At 40.1% G+C, this 19,607-nt stretch overlaps 1 protein-coding gene across 1 annotated transcript in view; it reads left to right on the top strand.

Moving 5' to 3' along the window:
* Positions 1-19,607, top strand: part of LOC135881680 (solute carrier family 22 member 15-like) — a 56,137-nt gene that overhangs the window by 26,000 nt on the left and 10,530 nt on the right. Inside the window, exons 8-10 of the mRNA XM_065408349.1 lie at positions 6,755-6,895; positions 9,360-9,445; positions 15,198-15,306. Of these exons, the coding sequence (XP_065264421.1) occupies positions 6,755-6,895; positions 9,360-9,445; positions 15,198-15,306 (336 nt within the window). The remainder of the gene's footprint in view (positions 1-6,754; positions 6,896-9,359; positions 9,446-15,197; positions 15,307-19,607) is intronic.

The following is a 19,607-nucleotide window of genomic DNA, read 5'->3' as shown; positions in this document are numbered from 1 at the left end:
TGACTAAATAATAGTTTATGTTTTTGTAAGTCTTCAGTATACCAAAAAAAAAATTAGTCTGGATTTCTTTATTACTTTTAGATATAGCGCTGTGCAGTCTGACCGCTGCCCAGTTCCTTCTCTACCGCCTTTAGTCTGGGATGGGGATGGATCACTTGATGATTATCTGCTCTGTTCATTCCCTCTGGGGTACCTGACATTGACCACTGTCAGAAGACAGGATACTGGGCTAGATGGACCTTTGGTCTGACCCAGTATGGATGTTCTTATGGAATCTGCAACAGAGCCTGCTTCTCATTTTGACCTGTTAGATAGTGCCTTACCTGTTAGTTTTAGTGTAGTTCAGTAGTTCTTTCCTTTCTCATCCTCTCCATATATATAATATGTCGCAAAAGTATACTCCTTGCCACAACCTGACTGCCAAGTCCAGAAAAGACCAGGACATTTGGTTACGACTTCTCATGGAGAGATCATTGCGTCCAGCATCAGACCCTGGCCCAGACACTTCCCCCGGGCAGCTCTCACGTTCCGCTAGGTCATTCACTGATTTGCCATGTCCTTCTAAAAGAAAATCTTCCCTTCCTGTGCTGACGGGAAGAAACAGGTTCCCTCATCACCATCTGAGGCTCTGCCCACCAGAACGCCACTTCCTGCCAGGTCAGTTGTTTCGACATCCTCAGAAAGGGGACATTGCTCCAGGGACCATCCAAGTACCTCCAGTGCTAGAGCTAAGCACAGATCTAAAGACCCTAAGCAGGCAGACCTACAGCTGTCAGCAACATAGACAGGACACGAGACCTTCAAGAACGGTGCTGACCACGCCAACCAGATCAACTTCGGGCACCATGGCACTGATGAAACCACCAGCACTGAGCAAGTCTTCAGCACCGAGCAAATCCTTGGCACTGAGCAAGTGCTCAACTCCATCTACTGGCTGCTCAAGAGAATGAACCTCTCCCTTGGCACTGATACACCCACCCCCCGCCCCCATCCAAGAGTTCAGATACCCCAAGTACCTGCTTGTATCTGATCTGCCTCAGTCACCACTACTCAGACACAACCTCCCTCCACTTCTGTCCTCTTCTCTGGAATCACAGCGTTGCTCTCTTTCCCCTCTGAGGACAGCACTGCCCTTTCCCAGCAAGGAAGAGGAGGAGGAGTACATTGTCCCGTCCTCATACTCGGGACAGGCAAAAAAAGGTGTCCTCTACATGTCCTTACTATCCACAATCGGACCAGGGCCCTGATATGGACTGCCATGGATGCAACTCCATGTGTCACTCCCTCCACATTGGCCATACTGGGATCCTTGGGCCATGTATAGAGCACAGTTTGGGAAGCCTCTCATAGAGCAAAGCTGAAGGCCTACAGGCTCGCCATCTCCATTGGTCTCTTGACTACCAGAGACTGAGCCTCTCTCCATAGCTGATGAGGAAGAAGAACTGGCGGAGGAAGTTCTGCTGCCACTGTTTCTTCTCTTCTTCCCCTGATGAGGCTATCATGCCTCTACTCCCTACGTCAGCTGACGACTTTAAACACTTCCAGAAGTTGTTTGGCATGATAGCAGACTCTCTCCAGATTCCTTTCGAGGAAGTGAAAGAACAACAGCACAAACTGCTCAACATCCTGCATGCATTTTCATCCTCCAAAATAGCCCTCCCTGTCAATGAGGCCCTTCTCGACCCCACCAAGGTGCTATGGCAGACCCCAGCGTCCATCCTGCCTACCTGCAAGTGGGTAGACAAAAAATATTACATTCTCGCAAAGGACATGGAATTTTCTTTTTTCTCGTCTGACTTCAAATTCCTTAGTGGTTAATGCTGTGCATGAAAAGGGACAACAATACCAACCTCTATTTAGATTAAATTACATTGGTGATTCCAGCCCACTGTCTAGACCAGGGGTTCTCAAAACTTCATTCAATCCCCATGATTATGAAAGGGATTGGAAGTGATTGGCCCTATTTGGTTGCAAGGCTTGTTCATCCACTATGCTCCAGTTCCAAATATCGAACTATGAGGCTCTTATGGCCAAATACAGTTATCTCAGTTATTCCAAAATATAGGAACTGTGCCAAGACCTTCCTGATGACAAAAAGGAGCAACTTCAGGCATTGTATCCAAAGGACATTTCTTGGCCCATACAGCTTTACAAGCCTCCTTGGACTCCACGGATACCGCTGCCAGTTCTATTGTGACTGCCGTAGTCATGCGATGGGCGTCATGACTGCACCTCTTCCCTCCCTAAGGAGGTACAAACCACCGTTGAGGACCTACCCTTTGAGGGCCCCAAATTATTTGCCGAGCGTACAGCTGAATCCCTACACTCCCTTAAGGATGTGCGAGCAACACTGCTGTCTTGGCATGAAATGCTGAAGAGATGACCAGGGAAATACCAACCTTCCCCGTGATCCCAATCACCGCAGTACACTCCCCATTGACAGTAGGACACCCAACAAGTTGACCGAAGCCCCCTACCAAATGCAGACATATAACTCCTCAAGGAGCTATCTCTATCACACTTTTGGCCAAACAACAATTTTGAAGGTGTGGTCAAGGCCCCAAGAAGCCTGCTCTAGTCACAACAACGATCTCCAACATCCTGCCAGTTTGGCAACCGTCTAGCCCGTTTCTTTCCATCATGGATGCTGATTACCTCAGACAGATGTGTTCTAGAGATCATCAAGGAAGGATACTCCATCCCATTCCTATCTAGCCCACCCCGCCACCCTCCCTCCCTCCCCTTCCCTCTTCAGGGACCATTCTCACGAACGCATTCCATGAGAAGAAATAAACCACCTTCTGCAACAGGGAGCCATAGAGCTGGTCCCATCCCAGCACAGAGGGAAGGGTATTTACTCCCATTATTTTCTGATCCAAAAGAAATCCAACGGGTGGAGACTGATCCTAGACCTTTGAAACCTAAACAAGTGCGACAAACTGCAACACTTCAAGATGGTTACTCTCTCCACCATTATCTCAGCACTGGAACAGGGGGACTGCTTCTTAGCCCTCGACCTCCAAGACGTGTATTTTCGGATCACAATACACCCTGTCCACAGACGGTTCCTCTGATTCATCATGAGGTCTGATCACTATAGAAAGTACTGCCCTTCAGACTCTGCACAGCCCCTCATTCTCCAAAGTCCTTGTGGTAGTGGCTGCCTACCTATGCAAAGAGGGCATCGTAATATTTCCATACTTAGACGACTGTCTCTTCAAGGCCTCATCCGAAACTGACGCCCTTCACGCCGCCTGAATGACAGTGGACCTTTTCTTGAGCCCCAGCCTTCGCATAAACTTGGAGAAATCTATGCTAACACCAGTGCAACTACTGGAGTTTATCAGGGCACAATTGGATGCCAAACAACCCAGAGCCTTCCTCCTATTTCACAGATGGTGAGAACCTATCACCAGATCTCAGCCAGGACATGTGTCCAGGTACTTAGCCATATGGCAACTGCCACATTCGTAGTAAAGTATACACAGTTACACATGTGTTATCTCCAGGTGTGGCTACGTACAGTCTATGTTCCTCACAGACACGGCCTTCACAAACTTCTATCCATGCCTATGAAGGTCAAGGACTCACTACTCTGGTGGACACAGCCCAAAAACATCCATGTTGGGGTCCCTTTCCTTCAACCAGCACTGTCCATGATACTAACAACTGACTCCTTAATCTGTTGGAGAGCGCAACTCACACTCATACAGTGCAGGACAGATGGTCCTTAACCGAATTCACTCTACATATCAACCTCCTAGAGTTACGAGCAGTCCGCAATGCCTGCCTACATTTTCTCCCACTGATCACACATTGCACTATCAGAGTCATGACAGACAATATTGCCTGCATGTTCTACGTCAACAGGCAAGGTGGAGCGAGGTCTCATTCTCTATGCTTGGAGGCACTAAAGTTATAGAATTGGTGTATCCAGCACGGCATCACCATCTCAGCTGCATACTTCCCTGGACACCAGAACGCCACTGCAGACTCATTGAGCCACTCCGAAGCCCCAGCCTTCCAACTAGGGGCACAGATATACAGTTGAGCACCCATAGGGACATCACTCAATGAAGAAAAGATTACTCGCCATGTGCAGTAATACAGGAAGAGAGACACACACAGCCTGGACAACCATGGTTTGTGACTTTGAGAGAAGCCTAGCGAAAGTAGGGTTTCTGGGTTTGGTGCTGGCAAAAGAATTGCTTTGCTTTCAGCCTCACGCCTATCTCCTGTTTTTGGGTTCCTCCTGTGTTTGTGGCAAAGAGGACTTTGTACATTCCTTATAAATAAACAAGATTGCATCTGTAATGCTGAATGATTGAATATGGCCAATTATCTTTGATATTGCCACTGTTATACAATTGCAACAAATCTTGTACAAAGTATGTCACGTGAGGTGTCAATGGAAAAGTTATGATTTGCTAAGTATGATTATCCTGTTTATATGAATGTATCTTTTTTTTTTTTTATCTGAAGTCATAAATATTGCCTATGTACTGGCATCATACATATGTGCTGTATTCCTGGGTAACACCCACCAGATGAGATTTACATCAGGACCAAACAGCTATGTATTGATGGCTCATCAATGACATTTAGCTCTCACAATGGACCATAGAGGAAACTCATTCCGCCCAGATAGCTCTTCCTGCAGATGCCCCAGCCTCCAAGGGGCCAATGGCTATTCCATGTGAGTCATCAAGCCATGTAAGGACACGTGATATGCTCTTGTGACCCTGGACTCCATCTTCTGTCAGTAACTTTCCACAAACTGGGCTGTGAGCTTTGTTTGAGACAATAAATTTCCAGGCATGTGGCAGAGGATATAAAATACCCCTGAGATCTCCATTTTGCTTCTTACCTGCTCTGATTCTCTGGACTGTGGATTTACAACAAAAACTTTTGGAAGTTGTAGTAGGAAGAGAGCCTGAGACATAAGCCCTTGTATCAAAGGCCTGGTATGAGGCCTGGTTTGAAGTAGTGGTCAAAGCTTTGCTGCTATAAAGCAAAGTCAGGTTGTGAGCAAGAGACAGGCCTTGCTCACAGAATCTGGCAAGAACAGCATTGATATTTCAGAAACACACATTGTTAAGAAGTTCTAGGTACAGAACACATATGCAAACACATTCCAGAAAGGTGGTACCAGAACACCTCAATACCAACACATTCCCCAAAGATAATAGGAACATGCTGATCCATCTTAAAGATAAGGTCAGGATGCCAATATAATGGATAGAGATGTTTTGATTGAACCAACATGTACAAGGTAATGAGTGTCACCTAAATACGCCAGAGAGTGTCACCTAACCATGTCAGAGGGGCAATACGTAACTTGTTTGTATCGGTGTATAAAGAGGTATCTCAGAGGGAGTGTCTTTGGCTGGCCTAGGGGATAATGGGAAGTTCTGCCGTTAACTGAGCTACTCCATTGCAACGGGCAAACATGTGTTAGTGTACCTGTAACCATGGACGGCACGTGGACTGCCGGCTGGGGGAGGCTAGCTTCCAACCCCGCCCCTTCTGCCCTTGGCCCTGCCCCCTGCCGGAGCCCAGAGGCCCCTCCCCATGGCCACCAGCGGCTGCCCCAGGCTAACCCCCCTCCCCCCAGCCCAGGAGTGCCAAAAGGGCAGGCTGAGCTGCCTGAGCCAGGGCCACTGCATGGGGGAGCTGGGGGCGGAGTATGGGCGGGCCCACACCTGGCTGTTTGGGGAGGCCCAGCCTCCTCCAGCCTATGATACCCGCCGCCCATGCCCGTAACCATTGAGCCAGGACATTAGAACTGTGCTTTATTAACAATAAACCTGACCATGTTCCTTCACTATGAACGGGTCTGTGCTTATTGAACAGTTCAGTCAAGTCTGCTGTGCCAACTATCTGCGCAGAGCTGGGATAGCACACAGAGAGAACACACATGCAGCCAAACATCGAACAACAGAAGTTACCAGAGAGACTTTACAAGCCAGCAGTCTGTTCCAGAAGTTTACTTTTGTTACGGGTTTGGTATAATCTAATGATAGAATGACCATCAGTTTGGGATGAGTCTGCCCTATTTCTCAGCAGTTAGTCCTGAATTTGGCATTCTCAGCTGTGACCCACTGAGGCACAGTGACAGCATCAAAGAAAATACCTGACTCCATCATCAACTTCTAACTGGAACAACCTGCAACACCCCGAATTTGGCAAACTGCTTGGGTCAAAAGAGGTAATATATTTGATCCATGAGAGTGAATCTTTGCTCCTAGCTGGACAATATACTTTATTATCCTTTTTATATTTGTTACATGAATTATTTTTGTGAAGCTGGACAGTCTGTTCTACTTTCATGTACTTGTCTGATGTATAGAAAACTTAGCTATATATTTAATAGAATAGAAGTTAACATCTATTCAGTCTATTAAACAGTTTTTAAAAATACTTATGGAATGTCAAATCTCCACAGGTTGTTCTCTCTCTCTCTGTGTGTGTGTATGTGTGTGTGTGTGTGTGTGTATATATATATATATATATATATATATATATATATATATATATATTAATTTATGGTGGTACTTTGGCAAGAAGATCGGGTTTTTTTTGTGACTTTAAGTAGGATCTGTGGTATCTTTTCTTTCTTTGACTGGGATCCATAATGCTGTGTGTGAAATAATTCTCTTTGTACTACTAGTACGTATTTAAATACATTTTAACTTAAGATCTTAGCTTTAAATGCTTATTATCAAAACTAATCAAACTTTATGGATGTTTTCAGGTATGTCTGCAGCCTTGTATACTATGGCCTAACATTCAATGCTGGTGAATTAGGAGGAAATCTGTATCTAAATGTAGCTCTTTATGGCCTTATAGAAGTTCCTGCATTTCCTCTCTGCATGTTTTTTATTGAGAAATCCTGGTAAGACTAGTAACTTTCTAGTTTTATGTCTATATTGTAAGGCTAGAATCATATATAAAATAGGGAAAAGCTTATTTTAGGCTTTTTTTTTTTTTAGTGGTAAGATACTATGTATTTCTGAAACTGTTTTTCCCTGGAGAGTTATGTGTAAGATTGAAAGCTTGTCTCTTTCACCAACAGAAGTTGGTCCAATAAAAGATGTTACCTCGCCCTCTTTGTCTTTCTCTTGGGAGGCAGTTAACTGTAGGGCCTCCTGGACTTAAGGAAGGAATGTGTTTAGCATTTTCCACCCCTCCCTTTTTGGTGTCATCTAACTTTGTCCTATTAGGTTGAATTTTTCAATATTTAGTGTTAGCCTAAGGATGAACTTTATTTTTTTGAAAAATCTGAGTAAAATAATTGTCAGTATGGATAGAATACTCTTTTTATATATCTTATTCTTGAGGAAATTCTGTACCAAAAAATAAAAAAATTCTGCGCACAACATTTTAAAATATTTTAAAAAATATTCTGCAAATTTTGTCAATAAATAAATATGAAGGCTCCAGTGTGGCAGTGAGGAGCACAGGCCACTGGCTGCATGGAGGTGGGAGATCAGTTTGCAGCCCTCCCACTTCCGGGCAGGGACTCAGTGGTGAGGCTGCACCTAACCCTGACAGAGCACAAGGGCCAGGCCTGTCCCAGAAACACTCCAGGCCCTGCGACTCTGTGCTAGGCGTACCAGGTGTGGGAAGGCAGGCTCATTCCAGCAGGATCTAACTGTAGAGGGGCTTTGTATGGAGAGACAAAGAAATTTGTTGGGGGGACATTAATTCTGTGTATGCGTAGTGGTGCAGAATTCCCACAGGAGTCATATCTCAATTAGAAATTTTACACCCAAATAACTAAACAAATTAAAGTAGCAAAAACTTTGAACTTAGCTTGTTTTTATCAAGCATTAAAAATGAAGCCAGTTATGAAGAAGAACTGGTTTAGTATTTTTAAAGTCATAATCACTTAGTCCATAATTTTTCATATTTCTCTCCGTATTTGGAGGCCCTCAGTTATAGAAATTTTTGTCAGTGCCAAAAGCTAAGCACTAGCTCTAGAAATCCGCAGCTATGTAGGCCTGCAGCCCCCTTGCCATTCAAGGAACTTGGTGTGAAGTCCTGGCCCTATTTACATCAGTGGCAAACTCCATTGACTTCATTGGGGCCAGGATTTCACATATAAGTTTTGTTGGCAAAGCTCACTGAACTTGTAAGATTGCCAAGCTAAAATGATCAAGGACTACAATTTAAACTGTATAACACACATTCATGGGACATAAGCAGCTTAGTCCCTGTGCAGTTTGTTGAAAATATATTCATCTGTATTTGAGAACTTTTTTTTTATCCATTATTATGAGGGCATAGTGATGTATGTAGTTATAAAAGTTTAAAAGATATTATCTGTAACAAGCCAGGTAGCCTGAAGTTTGGTATAAGCCTTAATCTACAATGCATTAAGAAATTCTTACATTTTGTTTCAAAAGGGTGAAAAGGATCATTTTAATGCAAATATTCTATGTTGATTGTAAAGAATCCAGAATTCTGCTGCTGATAAGAGAAATATATAGATATAGCTAATATATTTTACAGTGTAAACTGAGTAATAGGCACGTTCCCTATTCTAGAAATATATTTAACTTTTCAGCTGAACTGTCAGTGATTTTCTAACTTACTGACTGAGAATCAAATATATTTGTAATCCTTTGTAAGTAAATATCAATTGTATATAATATAATACTGCAAATGTGACTGTTGGCTGGTTCTTCTCAGTCAGGTCCACTTCACTTTTATTCCAAAGTAAACAGGTGTGGAAATAGCCTTTGTGGAGTCGTATGTATTCTTGTCAAGATTTAAATATAAAATGTATTTTATACTTTTTACTTTATATTACAACAAAAACTATGTAAAAGAATATTAAGGTTGCACAGTCAAGCACTCGGGTTAGAAAGGCCAGAATGAAGGTTGCCTATCCAGCCTTAATTCAGTCCCCTTGTGTGTATGCATTATTAAATAAACTCTTAATTACTCGAGCATGTATTATATTTTCCACAGGATCCCATTCTTTGCACAGAATGGATTGTGCTCACAGAATGAATCAAGGTTGTGTAGTGAATGAGGCTGTTGTTTATAGGACCCCCTCGCTCATTTGTTGCAGAAGTTGACAGTTTTCATGAACCATGAATTCACTTAAGCTTTTTAGAGAAAAAAATCAAACATTTTGCTAGAAAACAGTTTCTGTGAATACTAATGCATCGTAATTAAAAAAATATGTAATTACTTAACTGAAACCACTGTCTGAAACATGGGACAATATGTCTATAATTATTATTATTACAGCCCTTGGCTTTTCACAGACAATTACAAAAAGGCAAGTTTTCTGTCTTGATGAGCTTAGATTTTAACCTTATCTAACCATGTGCTCTTTTTCCTTTTAGGTCTGGAAGACGTAAAACTACAACTTATTTTCTGATATTTTCAGGGTTTGCATGTATATTTACCATGTTTTTACCAGAAAATTCTGGTGAGTATGTACTGAAACTTGAGTTAGTCCATCTACAGATACCTGTTTTACAATTAAACTCAACTAATCGGTTAGGAAATAGTAGGGGGCTAGTAAAGTCTCTGTATATTTTGGAGATATTTTGCTTGCATTAGAACTGGACATGGTACAAACTATTGAATAAAGTTGTGACAAACAGTATTTTCACAATTATTACAGTAGTTTTTAAAAAATCCTACCAGATTCATTGTAGAATCTTGAGCTATCTACTCATATGTACATTTTATTTTACTTAATGTTACAAAATAGTAGTGTTACTATTGAGATACTGTTCGGCAGAGGCTCCCGACCTTTCCAGACAACTGTACCCCTTTCAGGAGCCTGATTTACATCTCACTTAAAAACTACTTGCTTACAAAAACAGACATATAAATATAAAAGCGTCACAGCAAGTAATTACTGAAAAATTGCTTACTTTCTCATTTTACCATATAATTGTAAAATAAAACAGTTGGACTATAAATATTGTACTTACATTTCAGTGTATAGAATATAGAGCAATATAAACAGGTCATTGTCTATATGAATTTTTAGTTTGTACTGAATGGAAAATAATATAAGAATGGAAACTAGAAAGAGATTGTAGTTTTAAATTCTGTGAACATATGAATATTAGTGCCACACGATTGTGTCCTGTTTGCATAACTGTATTCAATACGTCATTTGCCTAGGAGTTAACCTTGATATGTGGGTATGTCAAATTTGCCTGCTGATGTTACCCAGTGTACTGAAAAAGATATTGGAGTGCCTGAAATCCCTCTTTAAGGCATCCTAGGGATTCCTGTAAGTCTAGCCCAAGGCCAGACCAGAGTACTGCAAAGGATAAATTCTCAAAGTGTAAGCCTGAGCTAGCCACAGCTTTTGAGCTCCAGGACTCAGTGCTAACGCCTCCCATGCTGGTGTAGATCCTTCCCCTGACTAAGACCAGATAGGTAGTTGTCATCAAAGTGCTGAACTCAGTCGTAATTAAAGCTAAGGCTGCTTCTTGTTCTCGCTATTGGCAATAGCCATGTTGTTGCTGCATGTATCAACCTTATCTATTTTTTCTTTTGGGACATTCACCCCGCTTCCTACTGTTTAGGAGTAAGAATCATGGTGGATAAGGTCTTTAGAGAAGAAAGAATTACTTATGTGTAAGTCTTGCTCTCTGGAGATACCATTACAAAGGGATTCTCATTGAGTAACCGTAACTCCCCCAGAGTTTGGGGATTAGTCCCTTTTTAAGGTGCCTCAGTGTTTGCACTTAGTTTTTGTGTTTTGGGGGTGGGACTTATTTTGAGTCCTAATTAACCATTTTGAATTGGATGACCATCCTGGGAGTTTCACATCCTGTGAAACCAAAGGAACTGACTGAAATGTTCAACGGGAAGCATTTATATCCAGCATGCAACAGCCAGTAGGGGACCTGACTCTCTCTCTCTCTATCCTGCTACTGCGAGCCTCAAGGGTCAAAATTATTTAAGCGCAGAGGGAGTTCTTCCAGGCTTGTGGTGATGACCTAAGGCTTAGGAGTGGAAATCTTTTTGGAATTATATCTTCAGAGAAACAGAATTACAAGTAAGCAGTTTTCCCCCCTTTTTAATGTAAAACTTTTCTCAGTGGGATAGCTTCATGAGATACACATCTCATTTGCATGAGTGCTTGAGGAGGATAAGATATACTATATTACCATAACACACTTCAGTACAATAGTAATAGAATGCAAGAGCACTCAGTCTGAAATATTAAACTGCATTTAGCAATTGCAACCTCAATTTATATTATACCCGTGAGCAAGTGAAGGATCAAACATTTATTAAAACCATATAACATTGGTGTCAGTTTCAGTGGAACAGGTAGCTTATTCTGCTAATGTGGGGCTGCAGCCCCAAATATCAGCTTTCCATAGACACTGAATTCTAACCACTTTTTAAAATACACTGATTTAAGAAAAAGTTATACACCTCTACCTCGGTATAACACTGTCCTCAGAGCCAAAAAATCTTACTGCGTTATAGGTGAAACCATGTTATATCGAACTTGCTTTGATCCACCGGAATGCACAGCCCCGCCCCCTGGGAGCGCTGCTTTACCGCGTTATATCCGAATTCGTGTTATATTGGGGTAGAAGTGTATCTATGTTTGGCATACAGGCAGAAATAAATAGTAGTTTCTGCTATTTTATGTGACTGACTGACTTTCATTTCAGTCCCTTTCAATCCAAATTAATTTTTTACTTTTTCTGATGATTTTTTAAAAACAGCATGATGTTCATCCATGTGTCAAAGCAAGAGTAAAAAAAAAAAAATCAAAAAATCATCTTTAAAGATAGTGCACTAGCACAGAGTAATGATTGCTGAAGCACTGCTGAATTTCATAAAACCTACTCTGTTTGGAGTTTTGGTGTTGTGGGTAACTGATAAAGTTACCATGTGTGTCAGTTTCTAGCCTGGTCTGAGTAAAATTGGTTCTTGGCCCAGAATGATTGTAGTCAGTTAAACCATTCAGCTCCCAGCATCATACAGTGATTCAGTTCCCAGCATGAAGTGAGGATTATTCCCTCTCTAATCTGACCTTGTAGTTATTAGAACAAAGCAATTTTTATTAGCCTGAGTCTGCATTCCTTGAAGTATTTAACAAAAAAATCTTGATTTTATTATAGTGGATTTAAAATTATAATTAGGTACTAAACACATGCACTGCATGCCCTCATCTATCAGAAATCTATCTTGATTTCTAGATAGCTCAACTTGTTTATCAACCAAAATAGATCCAAATCATTTCACATGTGGAATAAGACAAATTACAACTTTTCAGCCATTAAAGATGTTGTCTGTTGGTCAATTTAAAAACTTATTTTTTTAAATTAAAACACAATTAGAACTTTCTTATAGTCCCCCATCCACCCCTCCTTCCCATTCTTTTAGGATTAAGACATTCATTCATAGGGACTCTGAGTTGGAAGGTGGGGCAAACTAAGCTATAATTTTGTTTGGTTTCAAAAATAATTCTAAGAGGTAGGTGCAGCTTCCTCCATTTTCGTCTCTTGTAATGGACTCTGGTGAACAAAGGTAGCAAGTTCCAACGGGAGAAAATTATTTACTTAGATTTGCGTGGTAGTATACAACATGAATGTTCTTTTAACTTGTGCATCTCTTCCATTGATGTCAATGGTCCATTGAAGTTGAAAGTTATTTTGTGTATCTGGGAGAGAAATTTTTTTAAAAAGCAATTCATATTGAATTAATCATATCCTGGGACTTTTTCTAGTGTTTGACTGTGAGTGCCAGACAGAATTTTAATCTGTGTAATAGGGACTTTGAGGGCTACACTTTCCTGCATGGATAGTTCTTCTGCAGTAAAATATAAACCTATATTTGGGTTCTTCAAGATGGAAAGTGCCATTGAATAAAACTTTGCCTACCGAAGCGGAAGAGTAAAACATTAATGTGTATGATGACCCTTCATGTGCAACATTTTTGATGCCATTATCGTAAAAGCATAGTCATGGTGACCATTCCCTATTCCAGGTGCTCCAGCAGCTGCTTAATATCAACTTCATTTATGAGCAATCTCTGGTCATCTCTGACACACAAAAAATGGCAAAGATCAACCAATTGGTGATTATACCATAAAAAATAACTGAATGGCAAAGATTTGAGCTTGATAAGAAACTTGGAACTTTCTTATTTTCTAACATCATTTTCACAAAATTCTGCCCAAAATAGTAGCACAAAATTACCCATTATCAGAAATATTTGAAGAACTTTCCTTTGGATCTATTCCTCCAGACAGATTTAAATTCACAGGGCCACTACTAGATGCTTTAGGCGAAGAAATAATGGAAGAACTGAAAGGTTTCATGTTGACACTTGATGTGAAATTGCTGGTTAAAAATTAGAATTGCCTCACTGATGGTTATCAACATCCATTCAGGAGAAACTGTGTTTAATACTGTTGATTCTACTTCTGAGAAAAAGGCCATGGAATATTGTGCCAGAGTTGCTAACGATGCCATCCAGGAATGCAAAGGGAAATATGGCAAGTGAGTCTTTTGCCTCAGGAATAACATGATAACATCTCAGGTATAATAATCCTAAATGTCTAATATATGGCTGTTCAGCACATCATATAAGCCTCACTGAAAAAGCAGTAATAATTGAAGTTCTAAAATGCACTGTGGAATTTAAAAAGTGCTGCAAACACCCTCAGCTTCATGATTCGTTGATTGAAAAAAAGAAAATTGATGCCCCAGTTTCCCAGTGACACTCAGTGGAATTATCAGGAAGACTGGGTTTCTGCGTTTGCATCCAGCTAGTAGATGTATGTTGACATTTGCATTGAGCACGTGGAAGATTTTTTGAATAACCTTTGTATCCCCTTTACATTACAAAGATTTCTGCAGGAAGACATGAAACTTGGAAAAGCAATTGAAGGAAGTTTCAGAGTTCCAGTGTATATGCTGATGACACTAGTATTTCAGTTCAAGTAGAAATCTGGCTTGATCCAGTTAAAAAGAATTGGAATCATACAAGGACAAAAATAAAAAACAATTGAGAAACTATCTTTTCCAATACTTAGCCAACATGACTTGATCCAAATAAGTTGAACCCAGAACTGGAGGAAGAATCTGAAATACAGTTCTTGAAACATAATTCTGACTTTTCCTTCTTGTCTAGCAAGTAAAATTGAAGATCCAGATTTCTATCCAAAACATCTTTTTACAAATGAGTTTGTGTCACAGTTTGTTTCATCAAAATGGTGGAAGTAAAATCATGTTAACAGGAGAGTTAAACTTAATTCTTTCAGATTTTAAAAGATCTGTACTCTTCTCCAGTCAATATAGCATCAATTGAGTGTGTGTTTAGTGAAAGGCAAATAAGTTGGTAAAAGTGTGTCATTAAGGAATAATACAAGGAAGTAGTAGGCCTATCTAGTTAGTGGACTAGGGTATCAATTACAATGTTCTTGTTTTTACTTACAGAATTTCAAACTTTTCCTTTTAGACCATGTATGCCTTTAGATTGAATAGGCTTATGAATTCAGTCACATAGTCCATGATTTTGTATTTCATAATACATTCATGTTTTTATTTAATTTTTACCTTAAAAAATCCCACCTTTTCTTTTTTTTCTCTCCCTCTCTCGTGTCATTATTATTGCTAGTAACCTTGGGTTTCCCAAAAAGCATTGGGAGAGACTTCTTGGTCAGAAATATACATCTTAGTCACAAAACAGAATGTGTTTTCTCTGGAGGCAAGGATTTTAGTTGTCAGAAAGACGTCTGTCAGTGTGATGAAGTCCTGTATATGTGGTGCAGTAGCATCATAAATTTGAGTACATCAGTTAGGCATCAATTTATGATCCTACAGGGAACGCACAAGGTCAGACAATAAATTTATAAAAAAATATTACTATGCAAAACCCATTTACAAGTGGTTTAAAATAACTTTTTTTTAAAAAGGTCTACACTTAATTAGTGAACTGTGGGGAATTTTTTTTCTACAGAAAAGAGGTCTTTAATTCCAAATATCCTCCTGAACTGGCATAGGAAGGTAAGTGACAGGATAGATAGCTTTTACGCTGGAAGAACAAACTTCAGTAGCAAAGAGTAAATGCTATACTTGTATTTAAGTCTCTTGAAAAAGACCATGTTTTCAACTTAGTACAAAAAACCCCAGAGACGTGTACATATTTCTTTATATTCACATTTATTTATTTTCTCTCTTCCAAAGGTTTTTTCTTCAGTCCAACTCTGTTAGCCTTGTGTGGAAAATTGACTGTCAGTGCTGCCTTCAACATAGTGTATATTTATACTTCTGAACTCTACCCAACAGTAGTGAGGTAATTGAAAATTTAGATCTGAATCATTTTTGGCATAGGAAATATAACTTCTGGCTAATGATTTGTTTAAATTTGTTTTACTGCATTAATTGTTAACATTTAGATTCATAGACTTTAAGGTCGGGACCATCATGATCATCTAGTCCAGTAGTTCTCAAACTGTGGGTCTGGACCTCAAAGTGAGTTGAGACCCCATTTTAATGGGGTCACCAGGGCTGGCTTAGACTTGCTGGGGCCTGGGGCTGAAGCTGAACCCCACTGCCTGGGGCTGAAGCCCTTGGGCTTCGGCTTTGTCCCCCCTTCCCGCCTGGGGCAGTGGGGTTTGGGGTTTGGCTTTGGCCCCCACACCTGGGGTGGCTGGGCTCAGGCTTCACTCCCCCCTCCTGGGGTCGTGTAGTAATTTTTGTTGTCAGAAGGGGGGTCGCGGTGCAATGAAGTTTTAGAACCCCTGATCTAGTCTGACCTCCTCCACATTGCAGGCCACACAATCTCGCCCCACCCACTCTTGTAATAGACCCATAACCTCTGGCTGAGTTACTGAAGTCCTCAAATCATGATATAAAAACTTCAAGTTACAGAGAACCCACCATTAAGATGAGTTTAAACCTGCAAGTGACCTATGCCCCGTGCTGCAGCCGAAGGCAAAAAACCCAGGGTGTCTGCCAATCTAACCTGGTGGTAAATTTTTTCCTGACCTCAAATATGGTGATTAGTTAAACCATGAGCATGTGGGCAAGACCCAGCAGCCAGATAGCTGGGAAAGAATTCTCTGTAGTAGCACGGAACCCTCTCCAACTAGTGTCCCATTACTGGCTGTTGGAGATATTTGCTACTAGTAGTCACAGATCAGCTACATGCCACTGTAGCAGTTTCATCGTACTATACCCTCCATAAACTTATCAAGCTCATTCTTGAAGCCAGTTAGATTTTTTGCCCCCACTACTGCCCTTGGAAGGCTCTTCTAGAATTTCACTCTTCTGATGGAAGTCTAATTTCAAGCCTAAACTAATTGATGTTCAGATTATATCTATTTGTTCTTGTGTCAGCATTGGTGCTGAACTTAAATAACTCCTCCCCTTCCCTGGTATTGATCTGTCTGATGTATTTATAGAGAACAATCATATCTCCCCTCAGCCTTCTTTTAGTTAGGCTAAAGAGTCTGAAACAGTTGATAAAGCACGTATGTAAATGTAAACAATTTTCACACAACAGGAGTTGACTAGTGGCTGGGTTATTATAATTTCTGTTTGTTAATTTTTTAGTAAAATAACATGATTTCACACTTATCAAAGCAGCTGATAGTAAAATTTATTACTTGAATATACTTTTTATGTCTACACCATTTGATGGGTTGAGGACTTCATTCCCCATAGCTTTTGAACTAGCAACTTTCACAAAAACTAAATCCACTTTAAAAATGTGAACAACAAAAATCCTTCCCTAATTAAATATAACCCTAGGTATATTTTTCTTATTTCCATCACTAATTTTACTAGTAAAATTCTTATTCATAAAAACAAATTTCTACTCCATGAAACTCTTGTCTTGCTCTTATACAAAATACCATAATTAACATGATGGAAGAACATTTTAACTTAATTAGTCAATATGGCACATGCAATAAAAAGCTGAGTTCTTATAACACTGCTGTATAATTAAAGTCCCCTATGTAGTAATTATGTGATGTCTTTTGAAAAACAGTTACTTGTTTATACCTTCATGTTATTTAATTAAATATTTTTAACAAATAATTTATATGGAGCCTTAGCAACCACACATTGTTTTACAGATGTATAATATGCAAACAAGTGAACTGAAATACCCACCATATATTACATAATTCACAATAGGTTGACAAAAACTATCCCACCTGTTATCAGGAGTAAGTTAACAGCCAAGTTACAGAAGTGAAGTACACAATACCCGTCCTGTTCTCCCCCTCTTTCCCATGCTGCCAAAATATTATCATTTATATGGGAGTAGTGCCCCAAAAATGCTGGTCAGAATTTGGGCCCTGTTGTGCTTGCTGCTGCGTAAACAAACACAAAGGAATATATGATTCCTTCTCCAGAAAGCTTACAGTTAGAAAGGACAATAAAACAATAAGTAAGGAGAAAAGAGGTGAGGGGCAACCACGTATAAGCAAAGTCACAGGACTATGTTAGGCACACTGCTTGTTAGTTCCTTTTCTTTTTCCTTTTATTCATTTTTCTTTATTAGAGGGTAGGGAGAAATAGCAGTAGGAGATGAGTAAATAGTAAGAAAGGGGGTAGGGACGCAGAGTGAAATGGGGAAGGAAGGAGCAGCAGACAAGGAAAGTGAGGCTGTTAGTGGAAGGAATGTGAGAGAGAGGGGTTGGAAGAGATTGGACCAAACACCAGACAATAATGTTCAGAGTTCAAATAGTAAAAATCAGTTTGATGACTTCATTAGCTGTAGAGGTCAGGAGAGTGTGGATAGTTAAAACCCCTTTGTCTGAGCCTCTGCCTGCTATGCTGTCATTGCTGTTCCAAGCTATATGGCTATGGAATTCCCTGCAGCTCATTAGAGCTGGCTGTACACCCAAGAGATGCTGTTCTGCTTTGAAATATACAAATCTAGAGCTCTAGGGGACAATCAATGGGAGCAAATTCCATAGCCTGAGGCCCTCCATTAAGGAAGACCTACTGATGCTCCTGGAGAGTTATAAACTAGGAACTACAGTAGGAGCATAGTTGAGGGTGGTCATAGGAGAGTCAGAGCTTTTAAAAATGGTCACCAACACCTTGAACTGCACTTAGCACTAAAGGTTCATAGTAATTCTCAGCTTATAAAATATCACAACTGAAAGAGATCTGCACACTCTGACTCTTCAGGATTTTGCAGTTTCTGTCACAGACCATGGGAGGAGCTTTACATGAAACAAATCCCTGTGTTTGAAAACCTGGGCCAAGTTTTAGGTTTATAACTAACTCACCTAAAAACTAGTTGAATTTGGGTTTTGTTAGAAAAATTTTGTGTATTTTTAATGTTTGCCTCCTCGTCCTGTACTTATCATTCTCCCTGAGTCTGAATTGTGTGAGTTAAGCCTGGATTGAGAAGTTTTTTAATTTCTTGGCTTTTGTTTGTTTCACAGTGATCATATGGTTTAAACATTTTATTTCATAAGTCATATTGCTGCTATTGCCAGATATGCAACAGTGCATATCTACTGAGAATTATACCAATACTCAATTGTAATTGAAATAAGTCATTTGTGATGGGGGGTGGAGGGGAGAGGAGGGGAGAGTTAATCCGGTACAGCACTGTTCCCCTGGAGAATCTGTACACTTATTTCTGGAACAAAAATAACCATATGTTATGTTTGGAGAGGTGGAGAGCAGGGGTGGAGCGAGGAAGAGTACCATTTTTCTAAACTATCTGCATTCTTGAAATTTGATTGTTTTATAAAAGAGTATGTTATTGCATCGCAGGACCCATACTAAAAATGTTTTCACTTACAGGTTAGTGATTGTCTGTTTATATATTCTTGATATTTTAATTAGTTTAAAATATTTTCATTATTTTATACAAGAAAAATGTCACACTAGTACTTCAATTTTTGTGCCAGATGGTTAATTTGAAAACAAAACTTTAGCACCACCTCGTGGTATTATGCAGTTTTGCAGACATCTTCAGTATTCCTTTCCCCATTTTATACTGAAGTGTAACTATGCTGTATGTTGTTAAATTAAATATTTTGTTCAAAAGCAAAAATTTAAAAACAGAGGAAACCAGAGATGTCATAGTACAATCCATTTCTTCAATTTTATTACTAGTAAAATACATGCAGGTTTTAATTTCAGTTAACACCTATTTAGTGCCATAGACACTTAATATGCTTCCTAAAATCCAGAAAATATGGGGGAGGGGGGAGGAGAGAGTGGGGAACCAAAAAAACCAGAAGTGCATTGCCTGCTGGTCCAGAGACTAATCCTATAATAGAAACAATGGCAGAAAATGACTCAATCCAGGAATATAGTTTACTAGAACCAACACAAAGCTACAGTACCCACTAAGAACACTTATTTCTTCTTCAAATGATTGTTCATATCGATTCTACTATTGGATGCACAAGCACCCCAGGCAAATGCAAGATGATTCTTTTGGCCAGCAGTGTCTGTTGCAGCCGCACCCCAACCCTAGATTTTTCTTCACCTCCCCACTCCCAGGTCATAATGTGTGGAGGCAGGGCCAGTCGTCACTTAGATCCTTCTTACCACCTGTGAACCCTTGCAGTGTCCGTGTGCTTCTCTGTGATTCTGTAACAGAGTCACAGAGAA

Source organism: Emys orbicularis, chromosome 7, assembly GCF_028017835.1.
Source record: "Emys orbicularis isolate rEmyOrb1 chromosome 7, rEmyOrb1.hap1, whole genome shotgun sequence".
NCBI lineage: Eukaryota > Metazoa > Chordata > Testudines > Emydidae > Emys > Emys orbicularis.
The sequence above is the reverse complement of the archived record's forward strand: the minus strand, read 5'-3'. Positions and strand labels throughout refer to the sequence as shown.